Source organism: Lepidothrix coronata, unplaced genomic scaffold (genome assembly GCF_001604755.1).
Source record: "Lepidothrix coronata isolate B3197 unplaced genomic scaffold, Lepidothrix_coronata-1.0 Scaffold20, whole genome shotgun sequence".
Taxonomy (NCBI): Eukaryota; Metazoa; Chordata; class Aves; order Passeriformes; family Pipridae; genus Lepidothrix; species Lepidothrix coronata.
Window position 1 is genome coordinate 2,053,714 of NW_016690200.1, and position 25,385 is coordinate 2,079,098.

Consider the following 25,385-nt stretch of genomic DNA (forward strand, 5'->3'; position numbering starts at 1 on the left):
AAGCCAGGGATAAGGTAGGCCTAATTTTTTTTCCTTTTTCACAGGCTACTATGCCATACAGTATCTATTGCTTTTGTGAGATAGGAGGAATATTGAAATACAAGATAATTTGAGAAGCTTGTATTAAAACAGATAATTGAACATAGGTCTCCTCAAATCCAGACAGGTAGCACTACCCTAGTTTTTATCTGATTTTGAGGGTCTTTGTGACATTTTTACTATTTTACAACACTTGGCTGTCAGCTTGAACTGTTGCCCCTTAACTGCACATTAGGCTGAGACCCTCAAATCCCATAACTACACTTGCCTGCTCCATCTCCTTACTGAAAACTCCTGCAGCTTATGCCCAAATATATGGCATACAGGTTGGAACAGTGCCACACAGAATGGAGAATGCCAAGTCTGCATAAAAAAATGTATTTCAATAACACATAAATAAGCACATTTAACTCTTACACATATTTTTCAGGTAATACCACAAAACCAATTTACAGTTACTCCAGAAAAGAAAAACAACATAAAACCCCAACAGCTCAACAGGCCAGCATGAACAGACACCACCTTCATGGTTTTGGGCAACATCAAGACCTCACAGAATTTCAGTTACAATCTGGTGCAGTTATCAGAGAGTGGATTTTCACCAATAGGGTACAGGACCTGAAAAGTACCTGAAAGGAGAAATCTTCAGACTGTGTATGTAATAGCTGAACCACAGGCACAAGCATTTGTGCTTTGCATTTTTTAAATCGAGTGCTGATAATTCAATGATCTGCTGTCTGCATGTCTTGATTAACATATTGCACCATGCCTTCCACTCCAAACAGACTTGGTGGCTAATTAATGTGTTGAGTTTATTACAGTCCTCTAAGAATCAAAGACATCCCAGAGAGTCATTGCTTTGGCAGAGAAGGAAGTAAGAGACAAAAATCAACTTAGAAAAATGTTGCCTTTCACAACAGGCTACGATGCCACTTCAACAGTGATGATTTCACACTTCCCGGTATCTTGATCCGTGCAGGTAACGTGCAAGGACCCATCCCTAGGTAAAAGAGAGGGATATGTTTAGGACTCAACACAACACTCAGGATGCCACTGCATGTTCCAGAGAGAATAAACAACAGCCTTCACACCAATGAAAGGAAGAAAGATCAGCATCAAAATATCCAGGGAAGAAAATATTTCAACACAGATGAAAGTGGTTTATAAAATTAAGTTTAGTTTAGTGAGTGTTTAGATATGGGTTTCTTGCTCTTATAGCATCTATCTTCTCCACATATGCTGAATCAGACTCAGGAATGTGTTTAAATACTGTAATTGAGTGTACTTAGTACAGGTTTATAAATAGAATATGTGTAATATTATTCAAAATATTCATTGTGAGAACTGAGTAACAGCAACAGACTGATAAGAACATCAAAGCATGAGAACTCGACTTTTAAAAAAGTGTAAGTAGCCTTTAAATTCCAAGGATCTTCTTCAACAAGGAAAACCCTTATTTTGAAAATCCAGGAATTAAGAGACAGTAAGTAGTGAATCCCACTTCAGCTAGACACAGACACACAAAATATTCAGATAGAAATAAATGTGCTCCACTGAACTTTCTCTCTCTTTTCACCTGTTACTTAAACCTCCTTTAAAATAATGCCCTTTTTCTGCATGACAGAGTTGCATCTATAATCCCTATGATGCTTTTCTCACCAGTGCTAAGTGCAAATCTCTGCATGACAAACAAGGTATTTTAGGTGAGGTCTATTAACAGGCTTTAATACATGTGATAGCCACGGTAATAAAATTAAATATTTTGAACTGAAACAACAAGTGTTGGTTTAGTTTTTCAGCAACATCTACACAACTTACGAAAATAATATGAAATTCAGGGCAGCCCTGAGAAGACAAAGATGCCTTGACTACTTAGAATTCCACCTTCAGATATCTTTATAAACTATTTAGACTATTTCAAATGAGCCCAAGCACTCCTATTAAGGCCTAGGGAAGTTAGAGAGATTTTTCCAATATCCTGTCATCCCCATTCCGCCATAAAACCTTCATACAAACTTCATACTTTCCTACAAAAAGACCCCAGATGAACACGTAAAAAGTAGATTTATCAGTCCCGATTTCCTGTGGCACTGTCTCTCTACTTAAATCTGCCTCTGAAGGGACAGAGCCACAGGTTTTCCCTGCAAATGCTGCAACGCTTCATGGATTCCTTTGTAACTAAAAAAGACAAAATATCCTTCAGTTTTTCCCAAGAGTGCGGGCAGAACTACCCAACCCCCTTCCACGGGAAGTTTGAGATCCTGACTGCACTCAAGCATGGTTAAACTGATCAACAGTTCAGAAGTTGCTAAAAATAACCTATACAATTGTATTACAATTTATTTCTTTAGAAATCAAACAATGAAAACACTGAAGGTACGGCAGAAAACCCACATTCCTACAGAGTTTGCCCCTGCCAGGACTGTACAGCCCTGTAAGCAATGAAATGCTGAAATTTCTCAATACAAAATTAAACATTCTGTACCAGGAGCAAAGACTGCTTGTGTCACAAGTGGGACACAGCAAGGTAAACAGCAGAGCAATAAATATTTTGGGTACCTTTTCATAGTGAGAACAGTTAGTATATCATGTAGGCCATCCTCCTTTTTATCTAAATCCTGAAGTACAATCTATTAAAAAAAAAAAAAAAAAGGAGTTAAATTGTAATCAAGTTCTCCAAACTCCTGTGCAGCAGTTTAATGGAAGCGACACAACAGCTCCGATGTGAAACACATTGTTTAGCAACTTGTACTGGTAATTCCAAATCGAGGCATGCCCTAGTGGACTTCCTTTATCTGTAGTGCCAATTGATGTATTTTTAGCTATTTGTACTATTGTTTCTGTGCTTTTGTTTCAGGATTTATCACTGAGATAGCTGGAGACCTACAACTGCCACAGCCTACAGTAAGAGCTGAGCATCTCCCTTCACTTAGGATCAGTTCTGTAATTATTAGGTACACATCCTTTCCCTATCCCTCTAAAGATATTTGGGCAAGACTAAGGTAGAATAAATATTTTCTCAAATATTCCACCAATTTCAGACACATCTGCCCCTTCCCTGATGCTTTCCAAGGAAAGCACATCATCACTGTTTTAAACAAGATGTGTTCTCTCTGTAAATTGACTCCTGAGTAAGATCTTTAAATCCTCACTTGATATAATCATATCATCTTACAACTGCGAAAAATCAAATTTAATATGTAATACCAAGATCCTACCCAATCTAGGAAGATCAAAAAGTAATCAGCAGTACACACACTAGCTACATCATTATATTGAGCAGTTTTATATTTAAAATGCTGGAAATCTGTGCCCTACTGGAATGACTGAAATCTCTCACCCCAGTTGAGCTTATTACAGTAGTGCCAAACATCAAGCCCTGTCATGCATTTAGGAATGAAAAAGGGAAACTTCAGTTTCTTTATAATGTGCTTCAATACTTTGCATGTAGAGAAGAATGATTGAAGACTGATGTCCAGAGAGATGCAAGTTTTCTAACAAGTTTTGGTAGAGGTGGGATTGGTTTCCATTTTTTTCAGATCCAACAGATTTTCCAGTGGCTGCTATTAGGAGTGCACGAGTGTGTACATACTCACCTGTGCAAATTTATCTTCTTCGTTCATGGGACCTTTCCCCAACGACTCGTACAGTTCAAGGCACACAGAAGAAATGTTTCCAGGGGCATGCAGGGTGTGCTGCCTTCGAGCTGGCAGTGGTGTCCCTGATGGAAATAGCACTGTGAATTTGTCAGCCCCTGACTCGTCTACTCCCTTTAAAAAGAAAAAAAAAGTTCACGTCTTTCTCTAAGTGCTTCACTGAGCTGGAATTGTCACAACAATGCTCCACAAGAAAAGAAATCCAACATTCATTCCCTCTGCCACATTTACCATCACAACAGCAACAACAAAAAATAAAATAAAATAAAAAAAAAAAATAAAAATTGACATTCCTATAAAGTAAAAGTCCAGCTATTACAACACAGAAAAGATACAATCTATCTCCCCTTGAAATCAAGCCATTTTTCCTGTCATTTTTCTGTCAATGAATCCAAGTTACCACATACTACTGACCTATGGACAATCTGTAGAAGTAATAAAACAATACTGTTTCTCTAACATCAATCATTAGTGTTATATATTCATTGCAGCTGTAAAATTTTCTAATATTCTAATTTTAGCCTTACCTTTAGAAGAATATCTTTGGCAGAACACTCAATAAGTGCTTCTTCTTCTAACAAGGTATTCTCTTTTCCTAGCAGAATTCCTGCCTCTATGGCTGCACCGATGGGAATAACTTCATCTGGAGGAATTGAATTCAGTAACTCCACAGTTGGGAAAATGTCTTTGATCAGCTGCTGTAGCTTTGGGATTCGAGCAGACCCACCACACAGAACTACCTGGAAAACATGACATAACAATTTCAAATCTTTCTGCTGTCAAATAAAACAGACAGGTCACAACCTGCAAACTGCTCTCGGATACTTAATTAACTGTAGTTGTTACAACAAAAACTGATGTAATCTCTGGATGACTTCTGATTCTTTTGCATTTGAAATGAAAGGAAATATGGTGTCTTGAAAATGTGTTTCTTATAGCAGGAATCAGCTAGATAAAGTAATGTTTTTAGAAATTGATTCATCACAAAAATAGCATCAGGTTGGAAGAGACTTCCAGAGATGGTCTAGTCCAACCTCCTGGCCAGAACAGGCGGAGTTACAACCTGCTCAGGACATTACCTACACAGATATTCCACAGACTCTGTGGGCCCTTATTTCAGCATTTGATTTCCCTCACACCACAAATTCCTTTCTTGGAATCTAAAGTTTCCCCATGCTGTAACCTGTGCTGCTTGCCACTCACCCTTCCGTCATGCACCCGTAGGAAGAAGCAATTCAGGTTTTGTCCTTAATTCCAAGTCTTACTAGCGACTTTGTTGAAATCAGCCAGATTTGGAAACAAAGCTAATTCCTACTTTTCCTCATGTAAAACATAACTTAAGAGTTGCAAATCAGGTTCATTTATTTTTACATTTGAAGTGTTTCCTCCCAAAGCATTGAGGCCTGAGAGCCTAAAAGGCCACCTAAAAAAATACTGCCACTAGAAAACAAAAGCTGTTCTCTGAACAGTGGCCTGGGATGCTTCATTATCCACCAGGAAAACTGAGATGTGACACAGCAAACACTAATTAAGAGTCTGAAATAGCATTAAGTGTCATTAAAAGCACCAGTCAGTTTCTTCAGAAGAGTCAGCAAACCCCATGCAATGCTCAGTGAAGGCAAAAGCAAGGTCATATACTGAACTTAAGGAAGGTATTCCTCAGCTCTACCAGGAGTTACACAAACACACAAAATTGAGACCAATCATCTCCACTTATTCAATATACAGCAGTAAAAACGCACCACTGAATTTGACTCTACCTTATACTTAACTTCAAGTAACTGAAATCAAAGCAAATATAGGAGTTCTAAAGATTTGATAGACTTTGTTGAATCCCAGTAAAAATGCTTAAACATATCATGAAATACTCTCAGTCTGCAAGGAAAACAGGCCCTATAAATACTGTTTTTAGGGAGCTAAGCACACTACAGACAAGTGACTTCTATTATTACCTTATTAATATCATCTGCTGTAAATCCAACTTGCTGCAAAAGGTTTTTAATGGCTTCTACACATTTACTAAAAAGTGAAGAACAGATAAGTTCAAACCTGGCCCTAGAAAAAAAACACAAAAAAACCATTCAAGAAGCGTCATCTCATCTATTACAGACAAATACCTGAAATGGAAGAATGATCATTTTTAGAATATTCTTTGGTTCTCTAGCTATACCTGTGTCATGGTTTGAGAACTCCAGAATCCAATTCCCTAGTCCAAACCCCCTCCCACATCTCAACCCTGTGGGAGATGGGTTTTTCCAGACACTACACGAGACTCAAAATGGGGGAAAAGGGAATATATTACAATGACTGTACAAATAAATACTACAATACATTATATACAATCTTAACTACCTCTACCATGACAACCTGGTATTTAAGGATTAAAAAAAATATCTTCTTTTCCAATTATTAATCTTGAAGTGATTCTGTTGTTGTGAAAGTATCTGATTAATTCCACCACTAACACCTACATGGAATGCACATTCATTCTTCTTCAGTGTACTATAGAGAAAAAACAGTATTGTCTCAAACATTTGTCTCAACAAAACCCAGCATTGCTGTCTTGACTCATATGTGAAAAAATAAAGCAGCAAACATTCTGGAACCGTTTCATCACCTTTAAAATGGACACAAAGACTCCATTTGGAAATTTCAGAGGAAAATCAAGCTGTGTCCTGATTTGCACATGGGGAATACGTTAAGTTTTTTAAAAAAGAAACTTGTGCTTGCTTTCATCTCTTTCAAGCCTGAAGAGGAAGTTTTACTCTGTAGGAACACAGCAAGTCAAAGTCTGCAGCACTAGTCCACAGGATTAGCATCCTTATCCAAAAGAGAGCCAACCCAAGTTACACAGTACTGCTTCTCAAGCTTGAAAACATGCTGTGCTTTATTGTAGCAGCTCCAACTTCTGCAGCAATGGATGCACAGCTCTGGAATGGAAAAGTCTATTTTATTTTGCTAAAGCTGCTGCAGTCTGGAAGAGCAATCGAAGTGAGCTAAACATCTAAATAAGTATCATCCCAAGGGAAAAGAGACTTAAGAGTAGGACAGAGCAGTACAAAGAAACAGAGAACATTTTTCTACTCCAGCTGTCACTGAGGCAGCATCAACTTCCATGACACCTATCATTCTGGAGCTCATTTAGATGAAGAGTAAAAAAGTCTTCTTTTCTTTAGGGAAAATACAACAACAAAACCACTAAGGGGGAAGAAACAGCCACCTTGCTTCACTACAGTATCTATTCCCCTTCAATCAACAACCACACTCCAGAGATGGGGTCTCCTTGTGCCTTTTTTCACTTTATTTTCTAACCATTAGGGCAACACTCTGTTACTGCCCTAACTATACAGATTGCAGCATAACAGAACCATCAGTATGAAACAAAGCAAGTTGGCCTTCTGTCTTCTGTTTCCAAAATAAATGCCACCGGAAATCAAAGCTTACTGAAATTCCTAAATATCACCTAGGAAGATTTCAAGAACAGTTTTATATAAAGGCAGTAGCTTCAAGACTTGCCTTACCTGGACACGTTACAATCAAAATCCAATCCATCATACAACGAATCTACAAAACAGTTTGCACTTCCCAGGGTCGATAGAGAGTGTTTAGCAATATCAGCACTGTTCATTAACTTCATCATGGCTCTGGGGTTTCCTCTAATATCATGTTTACAAGACCTGTATTAAAAAAAACCCCAGAATATACCATTTAGAAAGGCAGGAATTTGACTGATAACGGTAACTTTCTGAAAGGAAAAAGTTTAGAGCTATTAAACTCTTTCTGTAAACATTTTAGTATTAACTACAATGCCACTATTGAAAGCTTGCCAAGAAAAAGTATATATTTCAGTTTCAACTAGAGACCACTGTGAGGAGGCACCTTGAACTCCGGCATTAGTGTTTATCATACAGATTAAAGTCTCTGCACAATTTCTCAGATGAACAAATTCTGTAAATGGCTGCAAGGAACAGCAAGAAAAGCTCTGCAAGTTACTGATTTTTAACCACAGATTAAGAAGAAACAGAACAGTGACCGTTAGACATGTCAGCAAAATAGTAAGTTTTATCCAAAAAGTCTTTTTGTGGCAGTATGCAACGGACCACCTCAAGACCACTGAGCTAATGGTTACGCATTGGTTCATCACAGGATGGCGTGACATACAGACCTGATACAGCCTGATGACATACAGACTTCAGCCTGATGACCCAAGGCCCTCCACAGGCTTCCACACCAAGAAAACCAAACAAAACCACACAGTCAGTTCCCTGACACCCCAAAAGCTTGTGACTGAAAGTATGGAAGCAGCCTGTAGTCACACACATCACTCAAAACACAGTAGAGTTCATAGCTGAGCTGTTATAGTTCAACATCAACTCCAGGCAACATCCACACAAAGCCAAGCATTTCCCAGTCTTCCTCCTCAGCCCCCAACAACTGACTGTTCCTTTAATATCTTTATTTGAGTCATTTCACTCACAGACAGTCTGCTAGATTTTTTTTTTTTTTTTTTAAATCAATAATGAAGTTCCTGTCCTGGGAACATGCTTGGAATTCAAAACTCACCTCTGAAATTCAGAAGCTAAGTGTTGTGCCAGAGCTTCTGTGAAGCAAACTCCACCAATGCTGTCATCCGTGTTTGTAGCAAGCACACGATATATCCCACTGTTTACTTCTATGACTGTGATAGAAAGCGATGTCCCACCAAGTTTATAAACCAACACATTGCTGCCATGTTAAAAAAAAATATTGAAAGTAGCATGAATCAGCCAGCAAAAAAGATATTAATTTTGACACACTGTCTATAAAGATTACCGCCAAATAATGTACTGCAGGTTTTAATCAGTTTTCTCAAGATAATTTGATTTAAGGTGTTTGTGTTTAATGCATCTCAGTAGTCCTGACTGCTTGACAATGTGCTCTAAAGAACAAAATTAGTCTGTTTCATACAGTGAGAGTAGCCAAGGTTTCTCCTTCAACACAACTGAGAACTAACGTTACTTTCAAGGTTACAGGCAAGAAGTATATGAGAAGGGTAAAAAGGGTTGCAGTTTTCTTCAAGCCAATCAGTTCATTAAAGAGAAAGTAAGACTCTGGGCACAAATCTTCAAAGGCAATTCTAAAAATATAAAAACCAAACCAAAGCGATTTAAAACACTACAGAATTACAACTTCTAAATAGTTATTGGTTTTATTGAGAGAAAAAAAAGAAAAACAAGCCTCAAATCATTAATTTTGTATTGACTGCTAAGGCAACACAGCATCCCCTCATTTAAGATTTCTTGGGAGCTAAGTACAGCAGCTTAAATTTAAGAAGTAAAATATTAGGATTTTACCTTTTCCCAGTGGGTGAGTCCTGGCCAATTCCATAAGCAAGGAGAGCTGCAGATGGTTCATGGATTAATCTCATAACATTAAACCCAGCAGCTGCAGCTGCTTCCCTGCGATAAAGCACAGCAGCATTTCATTTTCCTTTAATGGTTTCACTGTAGTCACACACTATTAACATTTCATCTGAACTCAGAACTTGGTTACAGCATGGTATTAGCAAAGCCAAGTGACTGGAAAAGGAAGGCACTAAGTTCAGTTGCTATTGTGTTCTTGAGGTAGTTGGATCTGCTGTGTGCTTACTGTCAATGAAAACTCTCATATATCAATCTACATAGCCCACAAAAACTGCAAAACCCCCTTCAACCACAAGATTAAAACCCATTCCCTCAATCAAACTTGGTAACTTATCTTCAGGTGTGGTATTAAAAGCTCTCGATACATTATTTCAACAGGCAACATGCTAAAGAAACCACTTTGCTTCAAAATTAAGTTACCAGGCCTCACTTGTAACACTTTCTTTACATGTTTTCTGGAAACTTCAGTAACCCTGGGACTGCCCTGCAACTTGTTCCCTCCACTTTGAAATTATTTTGAAACTGTTATACCAGAGCAATAGATAAGTACTGCAAATATCCAGCTCACTCATGTTTTATGACCAACTTTTAGGTGCATTTTAAGTATTTCATGACAGTTAAACATAAGGGTTTCCACAAAGCAGAAGTACTACTACTACATATCAGCATCTACTACGGAACAGCAGATGCTGCCAATTATGCTCAGCTTTAAGCATACTTATGTTTTCATACAGAGGAACTGTAACAGCAGAACTGACTCCAAAGGGACTTTCCAAATAGAATAGTGGTGTATTTTCCACATCTGAACTCTGACAAAAGAGTCCTCAGCAAGTCATGTAACACCACTTGGTTTTGTGAGTATCAAGGAAGGGAAATTAAAGAGGGTGAGAAACTATTTCAAAGTTTCAAAGGTGACACTGAAGATCCCGATCTGAAATGATGTTCTGTCCCTTGATGATACCAAAATTCCCTCTCTCTATAAATGATTCAGAATGTCCTTTTGGTTACATCAGTGAATTCCATGAAAAATTTCTAAACCCAGGGTTTAATCTCCTGCTTTAATATTTTCCCCATTCAAATAACATCCCAATATCTTGACAGTCACAAGCTGAAGTCCAGCAGGAGAATTGCCACTGCTGATCTTCCAGCCTGTCTTCTTTAGGTATGTTAAGTAACAGAAAAATCTTAATCCTCTTACCCAAGGGCATTTTTCTGATTCTCTCCAAAATCAAATGGCACAGTGACAACAACATCGTTTACATCTGAACCCAATGCAGACTGAGCAGTCTCTGTTTATAAACACAGGCAGAACATGTTATTAAAAGCATAAAAAACCAATATACTACAACTTAAAAATATGAGAACAGCTTAACAAGCTAAAACGTGTTATGATTTCAATTATTATATACCTTTCATTTTACTGAAAATCAGTTTTGCCACATCTTCTGGGTTAATAAGTTTATTATCTATTTCATATTGAAGTTTTCCATTCTTCTCAATTATCTGTAAGCAAAACCAACACACCTTTGTTAGATATGCAATATGGTTAATAAAAAACCATAATGCTTAATTTAGTTTCTGTTCAAAGTAAAAAGAACTAGACTGTGTAAATACTCTCTATTACAAGGAAATAAATGCTTCCAAGATGCTTATCAAAGATTACGAAAAGACCTGGATCATCTGACACACACAACAGTGACATTCAAAGACTTAAAGACTCCAGACTTCCTTTTTCTATTAAGTTTTCCTTAGTACAAAAGCAACGTTTAGTACAAAAGTGCTTGCCTGGTTATATCCCATAAGAAAAAGCCCAGCAATTTATAAAAGCACATCGATACAAACAGCCTAAACCCAGGGAAAAACTTGCTGCTTCTTTATGAATATATTTGCCAGGATACTTTTTTCTCTTGTTTTGCAAAATTTTCTAGTAACAAGCACAGCATTATTCAAATTAAACTTGTATTTAAATCAAGTGGTTAAGCATTTTTATCACAAGGTGCTGTAACCTGAACACCTTCTACCAGCACTAAGAAAACCCACAATGCTAATACCCAAATATATTAAGATTCATCCCTTTAAGAATGTCCATGAGATAGGTAAGAATTTTTCTGTTGGACTATGTCATGCTGGCAGATCTCAGAACATGGTTATCTACTTGATAAAAACAGAAACACAGCAGCAAGTGGACCTCATATGAAGAGCTGATCATTACAGAACACAGACATGAACGGCACAAACAAGGACAAGAAGAAAAATATAAAGTTATATAAGTTACTCTGGGAACAGCAGAAATCCCAGATCATACTCACAGAGCACTTGCTTTCTGCAATATATTTCTCTGCCTGAGGGTCACCAGCGCTGTCCAGACAAATTCAAAATAACAAGATAAATCATTTGCTCAAGGGTAATTGCACAAATTCACCTTGCTCATTTTCCTTATAACCATCTTCAATATATCAAACTATACTTCCACCAAAATTCCCGTTTCCTCTCTAAAGATGCATTTATACAGTAGAAATAAAACCAACAGTTCTGACTTTCAATCTTCTTTCCATAACTAATGATTGAAAAAATACCTACTAGTTAGGGAAAGGGGAAAACAAAACCCCACACATTGTTTCAACCTGCTATCCCCAGTGATCACTATAAAAGATCCCAATAAAGTTCTGACGTGAAAAGTGCTGGGAAATACATCAGAATGGACAACACGAAGGAGCTGTAATACACAGCTGGATCATCACTAAAAAGTTCTGGTACATGTCTGATGTTAGATCTAACCAACAACCAACTAGAACAACCCAAGTTTTGTTCTAGTCACTGTAATTGCCAGTGCAAGCCATCGCAGTTCCATTGACTGAGGAATCACAACAGTGTGTTTTCAGTATTACAATAAAAGTTTCATGCAAACAAAGCCACAGTGCATTTTACATGCAGAAAAACAACCCATTAACAAGACATTTTAGTTAAGAAATTTAAGTATATATAAAAAAGCACATGTGCAACTTGTTACTAAATTTCACAGTTTGATTTTCGCAGACAAATTCACACCTAAAATACTACACACCTCTTTGCTCCTGGAATGAAATGCAGGCTAAGAAGTTAATAATATAAACCTGGTCTAGTGGACAGTGTGCCTTCCATGTGCCCCACTACAGGGGGGTGAAATAAGAGGATCATTAAGGTCCCTTCCAACCCAAAGCATTGTGACTATGATAACAGAACGATTTTTTTCAGAGATTACATGCCAATGCCAGGTTAAATTAAATACTGTCACAATACAGTAAAATGCCTCCAGCATCAGCGCTGAGAGGTTTCACCGACCAGCTTTAACGGAGAAAACCAAATTTCTCACTGCTCCTTCCACACCCGTTCTCTTACCTTCGCCCGAGGATCTGCTTTACTTTCACTACGGTGTTCGAAATATTTCTGATCCTACTCTGCTTTGCGGCTAAGCCAACCACCTGAATAAAAAAAAAATAGTAAAAAAAAAAAAAAAAAAAAAAAAAAAAAAAGTGAGCATTTAAAAAAAAAAAAAAAAAAAAAAAAGTGAGCAGCACGCAGAGCCCCCCTCCCTCCTCCCCTCAGCCTCACCTCTTCGCTCTCCGAGAACGCCACAACCGCGGGGGTGACCCGGNAAAAAAAAAAAAAAAAAAAAAAAAAAAAAAAAAAAAAAAAAAAAAAAAAAAATTTAAAAAAAAAAAATAAATAAAAAAAGTGAGCAGCACGCAGAGCCCCCCTCCCTCCTCCCCTCAGCCTCACCTCTTCGCTCTCCGAGAACGCCACAACCGCGGGGGTGACCCGGTCCCCGGCGTCGTTGGCGACCACGTCTGCGCGGCCATCCTGAGGGGAGAGACAGAGACACCCGTGAGCTGCCCCTCGGGGATTCTCCGCCCCGCCCCGGCCCGCCCCCTCAGACCGGCAGGGACCCCCAAGCAGCCCCCCAGCCCCGTCCCCCCCTCACCTTGTAGACGGCGGCGCAGGCACAGGTGGCTCCCAGATGAACCCCGATGGCCGCCATCGGCCCCACCCGCCCCGACCTGCACCGCGCGCGCCCGCCCCTAGCCAATCCCGCGCCGCACCGCCCGCCCGTCACCGCCGGGACAGCCAATGAGAAAAGCAAGGAGAGGCGCGTCACCGCGCATAGCAACGGGCGGGCAGACTCTGCTGGGGAGGAGAGGGGGTTTTGGCGGGAAGCGGCGCTGAGGGGCGGCAGGTCCGTGACCGGTTCTTTGACGCCGACACACCTAGAGTGGGGGGAAATAGAGGTGGAAGTGGAGAAGTTAGAAAATAGAGACATTAAAATAGAGATTAAAGGGGAGAAAGCAGCAGCTGTATCATTCACATGTTGCAGCGTGTGTGTTTCATCACCGTGGCACCTCTCATGATTTAAATGCAGGCAATGGAGTGCATGGAGACGTTGTAAATCACAGAATCACAGGATCAATTACGTGGGAAAAGACCCCTGAGACCATCGAATCCAACCTATGACTGAAAAACACCCTGCCAACCAGACCAGGGCACTGAGTACCACATCCAGTCTTTCCTCAACACCTGCAGGAATAGTAACTCCACCAACGCCCTGTGCATTGCATCCCAGTGTCTAATCGTCCTGTGCATTGCATTCCAATGTCTAATTACCTGTTCTGTGAAGGAATTCCCCCTAATGTCCAACCTTTCTATATTATGGAAATATTTCTGTGTCCAATGCTTCAGGTCAAGCTGAAGCGCTGGTTTTGCATCATCCGACGAGGCGTGACTGGTGCCTGAAAGCAAAGCTTGGTGTCTCACAATGTTGCACTGCTATTGGAAAAACACACCATCAATACTACAGGAGAAGGGGGGAAAAAAGAAAAAAGGAAATTATTTCTACATTTCTATTGTCAGCCCTGGGGAAATCAGCACCATTTGCACAGAACATCATTCACACATCCTGGCCAGAGCTATCATGCTGAAGGCTCCTCAGATTTTGTGTGTCCCTGCAAAGGGCGTTGCAAAGTTACCAGAGAGCAGGTCACCCAATGTTTGCAGCCTCACACTGTACAGATGACAGCACGTGTGCAGATTTGGGTGCTTATTTGCATCTCATTTCCATAGGGAATCTAAATGCCCTCATGGACCATCTCACTGCGTCGTTCTCAAGATTGTCCTTATCCTCCTTTATATATGATATATCAAAAGTTAAAGCAATGAATTAAGATCACATAGAGGTGAAATGAGTTACTCGGAGTTGCAAAGGGATTTTGTGTCCCAAAATGGATCCTGGCTTTCTTAAGTCACAGAACAATCTTCCTTTGGGTTACTGAGCTTGCTGAAGTCTGACCAAAGGCTGGAGCTCAGATGCCAGCAGACTGTGCTCGGGAGATGATGGCAATGTTGATAAAGGTGAAGCTTATACAACTGGAAACAATACCTTTGAAGTTTGTCCAAATTGTAGCTCCTTTCTGTGTCCTCTTGTAAATGGAGGACTTCAAAGAGAAAAAGGGTAGAGGTGAGCATGAGAGACCTGTGGGGACTGGAAAAAGGTATTGTAGAAGAAAGGCATGATAAAAGTGATGCTTTTGACAAAAGAAAAGATGAGGAGAATCTGGGAAGAGACACTGAAGACAGGAGGATAAAGCAGAAGAGAAGTCCATGGTATGGAAACCAAGAATATTTTTCCCACGCTTTCCCCCAAATCCTAATACTGTTTGCACCATTTTTGGCAATATGCTGGTATTTAGAACCTAAGACAGTATGTGTAATCTGTGCATTAAAAAGGGCTTGTGGCCATACTGGTAACATCTCCTACTCGGACAGGCACATTCACAGTTATTTTCCAGTTGTTGTTATGCCATGGACATATCTATATGGACACAGAGAAGTTCTTCTTATCTTAACTAAAGCAGTTATTGTTCCTTCCAGGTGTAAAAAAGCCTAAGTGAAGCAGGCAAGAAATGCCTTAGCTGAGGTTTGTGGGGGCAAGTAATGTTTGTTGAGTAGTGAAAACCCCTTCCCTGTCTGTGTCCTTCTTATCTTTTTGGGAAGTGTCCTTAGCTAATAGGAAGCTCACAGGCTGTGCTGAGCTTGAGTGAGCTGAGAGATGGGGCAAACAACTCACCACTAAATAAAAGTGGAAGCAACATCCTGGATTCAGGATACAAAAGAAATTAAACCTTCACACCTCTGTGAGAGCTGTCCCTCTGAGTCACGAGGAGCAGGAGAAACATCCAGCCCCAGTCTGACTGGAGTCCTGCATATCTTCAGGCACCTACATCCAGCAAACGAGCCCACCAGGCTGCCCCATTATCAAACTCACCTCAGATTTAGCCAGGTACTCTGCTAAAACCCCTTAGTATTATTCCCACCTGACAAAGCAGTGTCACAAACCTTCCCAACATTAGAGCTACCCCTTCCCTCCCAGTCCATGGCACATCTCTCAGCCATCCAAAAACCAGAGCAGCCTCTGTCAGACCAGTGCTAGCACAATACAATGGAGCTCACCCAACGTCCTTTGGTACCGAGACCTCACAGCAGCCTGAGAGGCTTGAATGCAAAATGGATCCCCCTGGCACTGTCTGTAACCAGATGAATGTAGGAAAATCACAGACAAAAGGACAGTAACATCAGCTGAGTTATTTATAGAGTCACAGAATAAAGGATAGTAACATCAGCTGAGTTATTTATAGAGTCACAGAGTAATTTGAGTTGGAAGGGACCTTAAAGGTCACCCAGTCCAACCTCCTGCAATGGGCAGGGACAGTTTCAACTACGTCAGATTCCTCAGAGCCCGGTTCAACCTGGCCCTGAATGTTTCCATGAACGGGGCATCCACCACCTCTCTGGGCAACCTGTGCCTTCATTTCACCATGCTATATTTAAAAAATTCTTCCTTATATTTAATATTAATCAACTCTCTTCTCATTTCAAACCATCACGCCTGTCCTGTTACTACAGGCCCTGCTAACGTTTGTCCCCATCTTTCTCACTGGCACTCTCTAAATGCTGAAAGACCTTCAAAGTGGAAGCGAGTGTTGAACAACAGACTGTATGGCAGCTGGTAAATAGTATATACTCTAAAATGTCCCTTGGGATGAGGAAAGAGGGATGAGAGAACATCTTTTAATTATCTTGTGTGCATTCTGACTTAATTCTCAGGAAATTAAGCCCCAAGGAGACTCGAGAGGGCAGCTGCAATACCATGGCCTGTAATCATCTCAGGCCTGGGAATGTGAACAGAGCCAGAGGAGTGGATTGTCAGCAGAGCTACAGGAGAGCCCAATAGGAAGGGGACCTGGACAGCGGTCCTTGAATTTGCCCTGGCTTTGGAAACAGTCCCTTCCCCCAGACAACAGGGTGACACTGTACAGTCTTACTGGAGGTGCTGACATCTCTGTTGGAAAACTTTCTTCCCCACTTCTTGCCTTCATAAAAACATTAATGAGATTTTTTTTGTTTGCATAAAAGGAGCCTCTTCAAACTGATTGTCTAAATCCCTTGAAGTAATTACATCACCATTATTCATATTGCACTGCTTATTTTGAGCACAGGAACACATGGTGTTGGGAGGTCTGTATATAAACCCCCCAAACTGAGTTTTAGTGGAGGCTGTATCTATTTCTGGCTTTGCTGTAATATATCCCACCTGTTACAAAAGTCACTTGATAAAGTAGATTTCAGTATCCCCGTTGCTTCATAGTCACAGTACATAAGTGATAGGGAAGAAGCCAGCTCAGTAGTTAAATATTTGTGTTAATTTTTAATAAGCTGAACAAAATGTTCTTACGAGTCAAAGGTTAGGAAGTGAAGTCTTCCCTCAGCAGTTTGGCAGGCAAACCTGTTGTAGAGTTGGTATCAGTGCCTGTAGGTGGCATAACTGCAGCATGGAATCGTAGTGCTACAACTTATCTGCAGCACTTGGTCTGTTTGGCAGCTTGTAGGTTTGCAGAAAAGTTGAAGCCAGATTTTTTTTTTTTTTTTTTGCTTACACTAGAGTGCTTATTAGATAACATCCCAAGATTGGTTTATATTTTAGACGACATAAAGCATATTAAACATCTCTGATTTTGCTTGTAAGTCCGGAATGGTAGTTTTCTTTCTGTCTATTCTTGAAAAACCTTGGAGGGCCTTCAAAATAAACCACCCTTTATTGCACTCCACATCACCAACTTGAGTCACAAAGTAGGAAAGATCTGATTTTCTTACAATGCAAAAGAACCAAACCTCCAGCCTGTAACCTGGATGAACTGCTGACCTATCCTAAAGGATCCCAAGGGAATTTGCCAATGACTCCATTGTTGTCCTAAAAATAGGAATCTCTTCCAAGTCACTCTGGTACATTTCTTCTCTGCTTCCATTCAGCCAATTGCAGATTATCCTTGACAGGAGTAAGGAGCCACTGAAGGCCAATTAAACACGGCAAACATACTGCATGGCTAGAACAGAACTAGCACAAGTCACCTTTGACAAGGCTTTGTTGGAAATTGGCTATTAGGAAAATCAAATTTGTGTGAATTTCTGTAGAGTAAATACAAGCACCTGCCACAGATAATTGCGTGTACACTCTGTGTTAATAAAACAAAAAATATGTAATATTCTCATTGCTGTTTGGAGAATTGCTGTTGACCGTCATTTCTGGGCACATCTATGATGGTCATAGTTGGCTGAACAACTTTATTAATCTTGTCAAGCCTGAGAACTTTTAAAGATATGTACAAAATATTTTTTTCCCTAGGAAAATAATAGAAGAAATAATAAAATAACTTCTTTTTTAAATTTTTGGCCTTTTTCCTCTCTGTGTTCCAGTTTTTCCATCTCCTAAATTATGTCAAATTCACTCTGCAGGCATGTTGAAAAGTTTTAATAATAGATAGGAAGTGTGCTGAGATCCTTGGCTGGAGGATGCTCTGTAAATATAAAATGTTACGGTTAATAATGCAGATCTAAGTTGTGGCATGAATTACAAAGGGTGCCAGGAGGCAAGCCCAGAGCTTTCCAAGCAAACTTCATGGTAAAACATGCCTGAAATTCACATTTGCGCTCTGAGTGGAAAACCTTGTGATCATTGAGCAGTCATGAAGTTCATACTCTGCAGGGCAAGGTCAATACAAAAGGACGAGAGGAAATGTCCTCATTTTGTGCCAGGGAAGATTTAGATTAGATATTAGGGAAAAATGCTTGGCTGAAAGGTTGGTGAGGTGTTGGAACAGGCTGCCCAGGGAAGAGGTGGAATCACCATCCCTGGAAGTGTTCAAAAGACATGTGGATGTGGCACTTGGGGACGTGGTGAACGCAGCGGTGCTGGGGTTGGACTTGATGTCCTTAGAGGTCTCTTCCAATCTCACTGGTTCTATGATTCGATGAAAACTAAGTGGTGTTTAAACCAGCAGTTTAAGAAGAGCCGACTACCAAAACAGGCTGTGATCATCATCAGATTACTTGGTGAAAAACGTCTTCATCTTAGGTAAAGAACAGATCTAGGCACAAGGGTGCCAGCTGGAAGCAAGAAGTTCATTCTGTGCACTGTCAGAGATTTACTGTGTGACCTTGAGGAAGCCATTTCGTTTTACTGGTTCTTGAGTTCTTTGTCTGAAAAAACCCCAATCGACAAACAAACAAGAGTAGTGAGTAGCACTTTCCCTTCCTCCCAAGGGTGTTCTGAGGATAACCACTTTAATTAGTTGTCTGCTTTGAGGTGAGTGTAATAGGACAGAGTAGTTAGAACACAGCTCTTCCTTATCTATGCTAACTAGTCCTGGTCAGAATCATGTCAACTTAATTGATTTTTGCAGAAGTTGATTAATCACAATTAAATGTCCATGTTAAAACCAACACTAAGATTAGCTTTACTGAGCTGAGATCAGAGCGGTGATAGATTTTGAGCTCCTTTTATGAAAAATAGTATTAATGGGATACATGCAGAGCTGATAGAACTATTTCATTTCCCACAATCCCACTGTTATCTATAAAGCTAAAAGATGAAATTACAGTTTTTCTTTAAACTACAGAGCAGTCATATTTTTTTAAGTGTTAATGATCCCTGTCTTTAGCTAACTTGTTAACATTCCTTTGGCAGTCTCTCTTGTTCAGCTTAAGGTTTTTATTTTCTTGTTGCAGTATGTAAAGAATTTTTGAACAGATTTTACAATTTATTTATAGAAATTCAATTTTTGCCGTGGACATCATAGCTGGTCAGCAGCTGTGGAGATGCAAAGGAAAAGAATGGCATCTGGAACCATTATCCTTTGTTTTATGTTCTGAGAAAGTCCTGGTTAAATGACAGAATTTGTGCTCAATAAAAATCTCTGTCCATCTGCACTCATGGGTATTAATTCAAATCCAGTAATGACAATGATAATGATAATTATGAACAACAGAGGACAGTCCTGTGGCCTGTGAGAAGCAAATTTGGAGGATCTGTGATTAATTTTCAGCATATATGGCTGTGTGTTGTTGGACAGCCATTGAAATCAGTGGGACTCTTTCCAGCAACTTCCCTGGTCATTGGCTGGGGCCTTAAACAGCCTGTTACAGCAGGGGAAAATTGACATTGCTGTTGGCAGCTCATCAGCTGATGACTGAATAGATACACTGAAATTCCCTCCCACCTTTGCAGAGGAAGCTGGGAAAGGCCAGGGGTGCAGAGGAGGGAGCTGCTGGGCTGATGAACAGACAGCGGCACTTTTCTTCCTCAGTGACAGCATCACGGCTTCAGAGGTATTTCAGGCACCCAATGTTTTTACTGTGTGATGCTTTGGGTTTAAAGACCTGGACCCAGAGAGCTGCCTCTAAAAGAACAGCTGCCACTTTTGTGGAAAGCTATTTTTATGGAGGCTGAAGCACTTCTCATTCGTGGCAGACCTGGGGTCCAGGCCGTTGGGACACATTACATTGACTGATCCTACCTCCTGGTCCACAGGAGGGTTGTGCAATCAGGCAGTTTGTGTTGTAAAATCTGTCCACACTCAGATGTTAATCAGTCCAGCTGCAGGGACTTCTCATTTCTTTGGAAGCAATAGAGGAATCCCTGAAGTCTCCACAGAAGAGCTGCTGCAGAAGATACACTGCTTTGTGGTAACTCACACAGGACAAATTCCACTCCACCAAGAAGAAGTTTTAGGCCGACTTCAGCAGACACATCTTCAGCATGAATCTCGTCCATGGGCCTACCCTTTGAAGAAAGGCATGCGCTGGATTTTCAGCTCTGGATTTTCCCAAATTACCTTTTGGGGATTTTTCCTGGCCTGTTCCCATGCCCAGAGGTTATTCCTCTGAGTGCTGTTCAACCACAGAGCAAAAAGGCAGGATCCACTTGAAGAACTTACAGTCATAATGAAAGTGAAAAGTGAAGAAATGAGCAAAACCAACAGGAATTCCCTAGGGTGTGGAGAAACAGTGAAACAGTCTGGCCAGGAGATAGGCAGAGGTTTTTGGTGGATCATCCTCCTGCTCCTGAGCTGAAAAGTGCTTATCCACCATGGGTCCTGATAGGATAGATTAGGTAGGTTGACTGGAAGAGCCTCATCCTTGATTTAGAGCCATAGGTTGTCTGTTTTCCTCCTCTACACTGTAAAAGCTAGTAGGAACTCCCACTGCTTTCATGGGATGCATTCTACCATGAAGAGGAGCACTCCTTTGGTGTATCACCTTACTCATTAATTAATTTAATTGTACATTTATTGCATTTACTCGTATGACAGACGGACACAATACAAGGCTTATCTTCAGGATTTATTATAGGTACAAAATCAAACAAAACACTGCCAAATAGTAGCAACATCACTCAATATCACCTTGAAGATCCATTATTTGTGCATTTGCAACATTCTTTATGAGCAGGTCTGGCACTTCTCTACCCTTTACTTTGCCATGTGTTTTACCCAACGGACAAGGAAGTCCCATGATCTTAGGACATGCCTTTTGGCAGTCAGCACCCCTGAATTTATGGTGCCTTGTACTCCCACAGGCTTCTAGGAGTGTGCAAGCCTTCCCATCTTTGCAGCATCCCCTATCAAAGATCCATTAAAAGTGTAAGATGATAGATATTCATGTTGGTGAGCTTGGATAACGTAAGTCGAGGTTTTAAAGCAAATTGCTTTGTTTTGGGGTCTCGTTGTGTAGTCACTTGGAGTACCTTCCTGCAGATTGTTTCTATTCTTCAGCCTTTCTAAACCTAAGCAGAAAGGGAAATAAATAGTCCTGTAGTCCCTCCCTTCCTTTTCTCATCTACTTGCAGCTTAGGCCAGAAAAGTAAAGAATTTGGGGCTTACACTTTCCTGTTAGCCAGAGCAACCTTCGTTGGAGGCCTGTCTGGATGACTCATGGATGAGGATGGACACTTTCCCAGCTCTGCTGTGAAGGAGGAGCAGTGAGACTCCTTCAGAGAGGTTGCTTGTTCAAGTTGAGCAGCTGTTAACAAAGACTGCTGAGTTTTAAATAACCCAAATAAATGAAATCTCTTTTCCCTCTTCAATTAATCAGGCCTTGCTTTCTTTTGTACATCAAAAATCTGTTTGCCTTCCTCTTGCCCAGATGGTTTTTTGTGGTAGATAAAAATTGAATGCAGGACATAAACTGCCAGTCAGAGAAGTCAGCAAGGTCTGTATGGAGAAAGCAGAGCTTGTCCCAAAGTGTACGTGTGGAAAGCCCAGATCACACTCTGAGCTGACACCAGTGTCAAGCCCATATTGTTCATAGATACTGCCTAAAGGGGTGGTTGGGATTTTTATTAGGAATTGCTTTTGTAGCACCCTATCAGTGCAACACATTTGTCAAACACCTTCAGGAAAGATTTCTAACAGACATACAATCATTAATTATTTACCTGGCAATAGGTAAGCAGAGGTTCCAGTATGCCAAGTCCTATACATAGCACACACATGAACACACACACGCAGAGAAACTGTTTTCCTACACTATTCTCTGAGGACATGGTGTAAATAAAGCCACAGACAAAATCCATAAATAAATAAAAGGGCTCTGCCCTGCTACCAGTGAAGTCAAGGGTCTCTCACTGATGATACTGAGACCAGACTTAGCCATGGGGTATTCCTGGAGCATGTGCAACTCTGAAATGGAGACAGGGAAGTGTCAAAATACAGTAGGGGTGAAACTCGTGTGCCCTGGCTCAGCTGCCTGAGGCACAAGGTCCAGGTCTGAGCTAGTTCACACATGGCAGAAATGGGCATCTGAAGAGGCACTTTCAGCCCATTGGTTTTTGGACCGCTGGCAGGTCCCTCATGTGCAAAACTCTCACCTTCAGACACATAGTCTGGCACATACAGATCCTATTCTTTGTTTTCTATTGCTTATTCTCTCTCTTTCAGCACAGGTAGGCAAGCAAGCAGCAGTACAGATACAAATTGCAGCTATTAGTCAGAAAATGCTAACCAAAACTAACCAGCCTAAAGCCTATGTTGCTAGGAAACAATCTGCCTCTTACTATGCATCGCTGCCATTTGTATGCATCCACTCTTCTGATTTTCTTATTAATATTCCTTGCCTCAGACTCAGTAAGAAATTTCCACCACAGGCTGGCACAGAATCAAATCCTCTCCAGGTCTCCCTATGGTTTAATTTAACCTCAGACTGCTGGTGCAAGTGGCTTCAGTTACTCCATTTTAGTGTGGCAGAAAACTGGCAGAACTCACGTGCCCACATGCAGGTGGGCATCTACAAACATGGACAGCTGAGCTTTGCAGGACACAGCACTCTGTGCTGCCTTTTGCTTTTCCAGCCCCTCCTGGAGGTTTTCTCCATTCAGTGTTGCTGTTGCCTCTTATATGCCTTAAGGAACTAACCTGACTGCTTGTGACTGTCCAGCCATATCCAGAGGGAAACTTGGGGGAAAAAAGAATTAATCCTGCTGAAATTATTTCTCTTAGGTACAGGCTACACTGACAGAAGCACCTTTACCCTGCGTTTTTGTGTCAATGCCAGGGAGATCTATTGATTTACTGTATTGGAACTCAAGTCAATGTAGGTAAATCAATACCCAGCTGCAGTGAAGATTAAGTTTGCCATTGATTTTAAGTGTGTGTGACACGGGTAGAGTTTGTCATTTACAAGCTCAGGGTATATTGATGTGAGGCAGCTTTAAATCTCTCTGGCCATGTTGCATGAACTGCATCTGAGCTCTGCCAAGATTTAGTCTGGGAGCTGGAGGGGGGTTTTCCAATGATGCATTCCCAGTCTGCTGATGGTTGCTGATACGTGAGGTCTCCTGATAAAACACATGTCACTGCTTCTCAGTGCAGTTCTGTCAAAAAACTGAAGTTCAGCAAAAATCATGGGGTTTGATTTTTGTTTCAGTGTGTTTTCAGATGAGTTTAGTTAAAGCATGTCACTATGCTATCAAGGTTAGGAAGAGGCTGTGCCTGCAGTGCCATCAGCAACATATGAGAGCCACAACCTTGTCCAGGCAGGGCAAGGAGAGCACAGACCAGCAGAAGTCTCAGTCTGGGCACTCACTGCTGACACTGAGCAGCAGCAGCCAGCAATCACATCATCTTATCATCTCATACCGAGGTGTTTGGCACCACCAGCAACTTGCACAAGCAGCTACTTGGCCACAAATCCACCTTGGCTTTCCTGGAAGGTTCTTGCCTTTTATCTTAGTGGTGAAGGAAGGAGGAATGTCCCTGCGGATAACCCTGTCCGTTGCACATTACTGAGAAAAGCAGAATCCTGGAAAAAAAAACAACCAAAAATGTGTTTTGGTTTTTTTTTTTTTTTTTTCAAAAATCTAATTGGAGGGGACAAAGGACAAAACGAATGTTTCACCTTGTATGTGTAATCCATGTATAATGGATGGGACAGTCAGTGTGGCATCAATGTATGTACATGTTCCCTTGTGAGGATTACTCCCCAGTCCATGGATCTTTGTTGTTTGGCAGTGATTCTTGAACAAGCCTGTGTTTTCCTTTGCTTGTTGTTTTTGTATCAGTTTGTCACAAATACACAGCCTAATGCATTTGAAGCTTTTATAAATGAAAACTTGAGCTTTTTAGATCTACTCTAAATTAATCTCTTCCCACATTGGTGTATTGTACTTTGCCAAAATCTATAGATATCCAAGAGCTTTGCCACAATCTATAGATATGCAAGGGCTTTGCCACCTCATTTTACTCTGCTAACCTAAAGTTTTCAGAGGATTTCAACAGAATTTGAGCTCTCAGTTCTCTTATTGTTTTGGCGCTCTTCAAATCCCTCACAATCAAGGATACAATGGACGGCAACACAACCAGAAAATCCCACTACTCCAGGATGTTCTGCTTATTTAAAGGGATTATTTGGCATTATTTGACAGGTAGGGCCCAAGAGCTTAACTTAAAGTACAGAAAATGAAGGTGCAGGAAGGTCAGCAGAAGGCCATGGTGCAAATCATAAAAGGAAAGCAGAGGGCTGTTCATTGTGTTTCTACCTCAAAAAGTCCCTGTTTCCCTGTGGGATTGAGCAGAACCCCGTACAGCCTCACCAGAAAGGAATGTGCCATCTCCCATCCTGGACTGCCCAGGCACCCGCATCCTGTGAAAGGTGTGGGAGGCAGCAGGACAGGTTATGACATGAGTCCTTAGCAAACAGCTTCAGCCTTGATGGGCAGGATCTGCGCTGGTTCCAGAGACTGAGACTGGCAGCAGGTCTCTTAACAGCAGGGAGAAACCTTCTTCTGGTAACTTGACCCATCCTGGAAAAAGCAAGACCTACTTTCTACTGCCTGGAATAGCAGAACAAAACAAGATGCAGTACTTAGGAAACAACCTAGTTCATGCATTGGTAGTTCTTGAAATGTGCTATTATTTCTTGTAGCTCAGTGCCATGTCAAACACCAGCAGAAAAAGGAGATTGCAGTTGGTTAAATGCAATAGCAAAACTGGTAAAAAGCAAACTTCTAAGCTGTTACATAATAATAAATGCCTAGAAGCTCACATCTGAACCTCTGCAGCCTTGTCTGAAAAGCCTGGACTTGAATCTCTTGACTCAGCACACATCTCTAGTGCCATTTGGCATGCCCAGCTGGGCTGGAAGGATGGGCATCTCCTGGAGGTCCCAAGTCACATCTGCCTACACTTGGTCTTTCAGCAAGAGAGTTTGAAATGTGTTGAGTTCACTGAGTACAGCATGTCTTGTTTGGGTTTGCAATGAATTTTCAGTATCTGCTGTCACAAACAGAGGTAGACAGATGAATGGATAACTATCTATATCTTTATCTATCTATATATAAATGTATTTGTAAGTTTTTTGGGTACATCTACTTTGAAAAGGAAAGTGGAGAAATACATGAAAATTAATCTGTCAAATGTGGTTGAAATGC

The 25,385-nt window shown here is 40.7% G+C and overlaps 1 protein-coding gene across 1 annotated transcript; it reads right to left on the bottom strand.

Annotated features, from left to right (window-relative positions):
* Positions 1-403: 403 nt before the first annotated feature.
* On the bottom strand, positions 404-13,160 carry HSPA14 (heat shock protein family A (Hsp70) member 14). The gene is made up of 14 exons (XM_017807861.1): positions 13,059-13,160; positions 12,857-12,937; positions 12,476-12,558; positions 11,407-11,455; positions 10,507-10,600; positions 10,296-10,386; positions 9,029-9,133; positions 8,259-8,420; positions 7,217-7,372; positions 5,648-5,750; positions 4,223-4,435; positions 3,636-3,809; positions 2,599-2,669; positions 404-1,039 (listed from the first exon to the last, which is right to left on the bottom strand). The coding sequence occupies exons 1-14, from the start codon at positions 13,113-13,115 to the stop codon at positions 961-963; spliced, it is 1,518 nt and encodes a 505-aa protein (XP_017663350.1). The 5' UTR covers positions 13,116-13,160; the 3' UTR covers positions 404-960.
* Positions 13,161-25,385: the final 12,225 nt, after the last annotated feature.

Excerpts from the sequence above, each read along its gene's own strand:
- HSPA14 (XM_017807861.1), bottom strand. The coding sequence starts at position 13,115 with ATGGCGGCCATCGGGGTTCATCTGGGAGCCACCTGTGCCTGCGCCGCC. Across the intron at positions 8,421-9,028 it reads GACTCACCCACTGGGAAAAG|CAATGTGTTGGTTTATAAAC; the intron begins GTAAAATCCTAA and ends TTAACATGGCAG. Across the intron at positions 7,373-8,258 it reads TTAGCTTCTGAATTTCAGAG|GTCTTGTAAACATGATATTA; the intron begins GTGAGTTTTGAA and ends TTTTTAATACAG.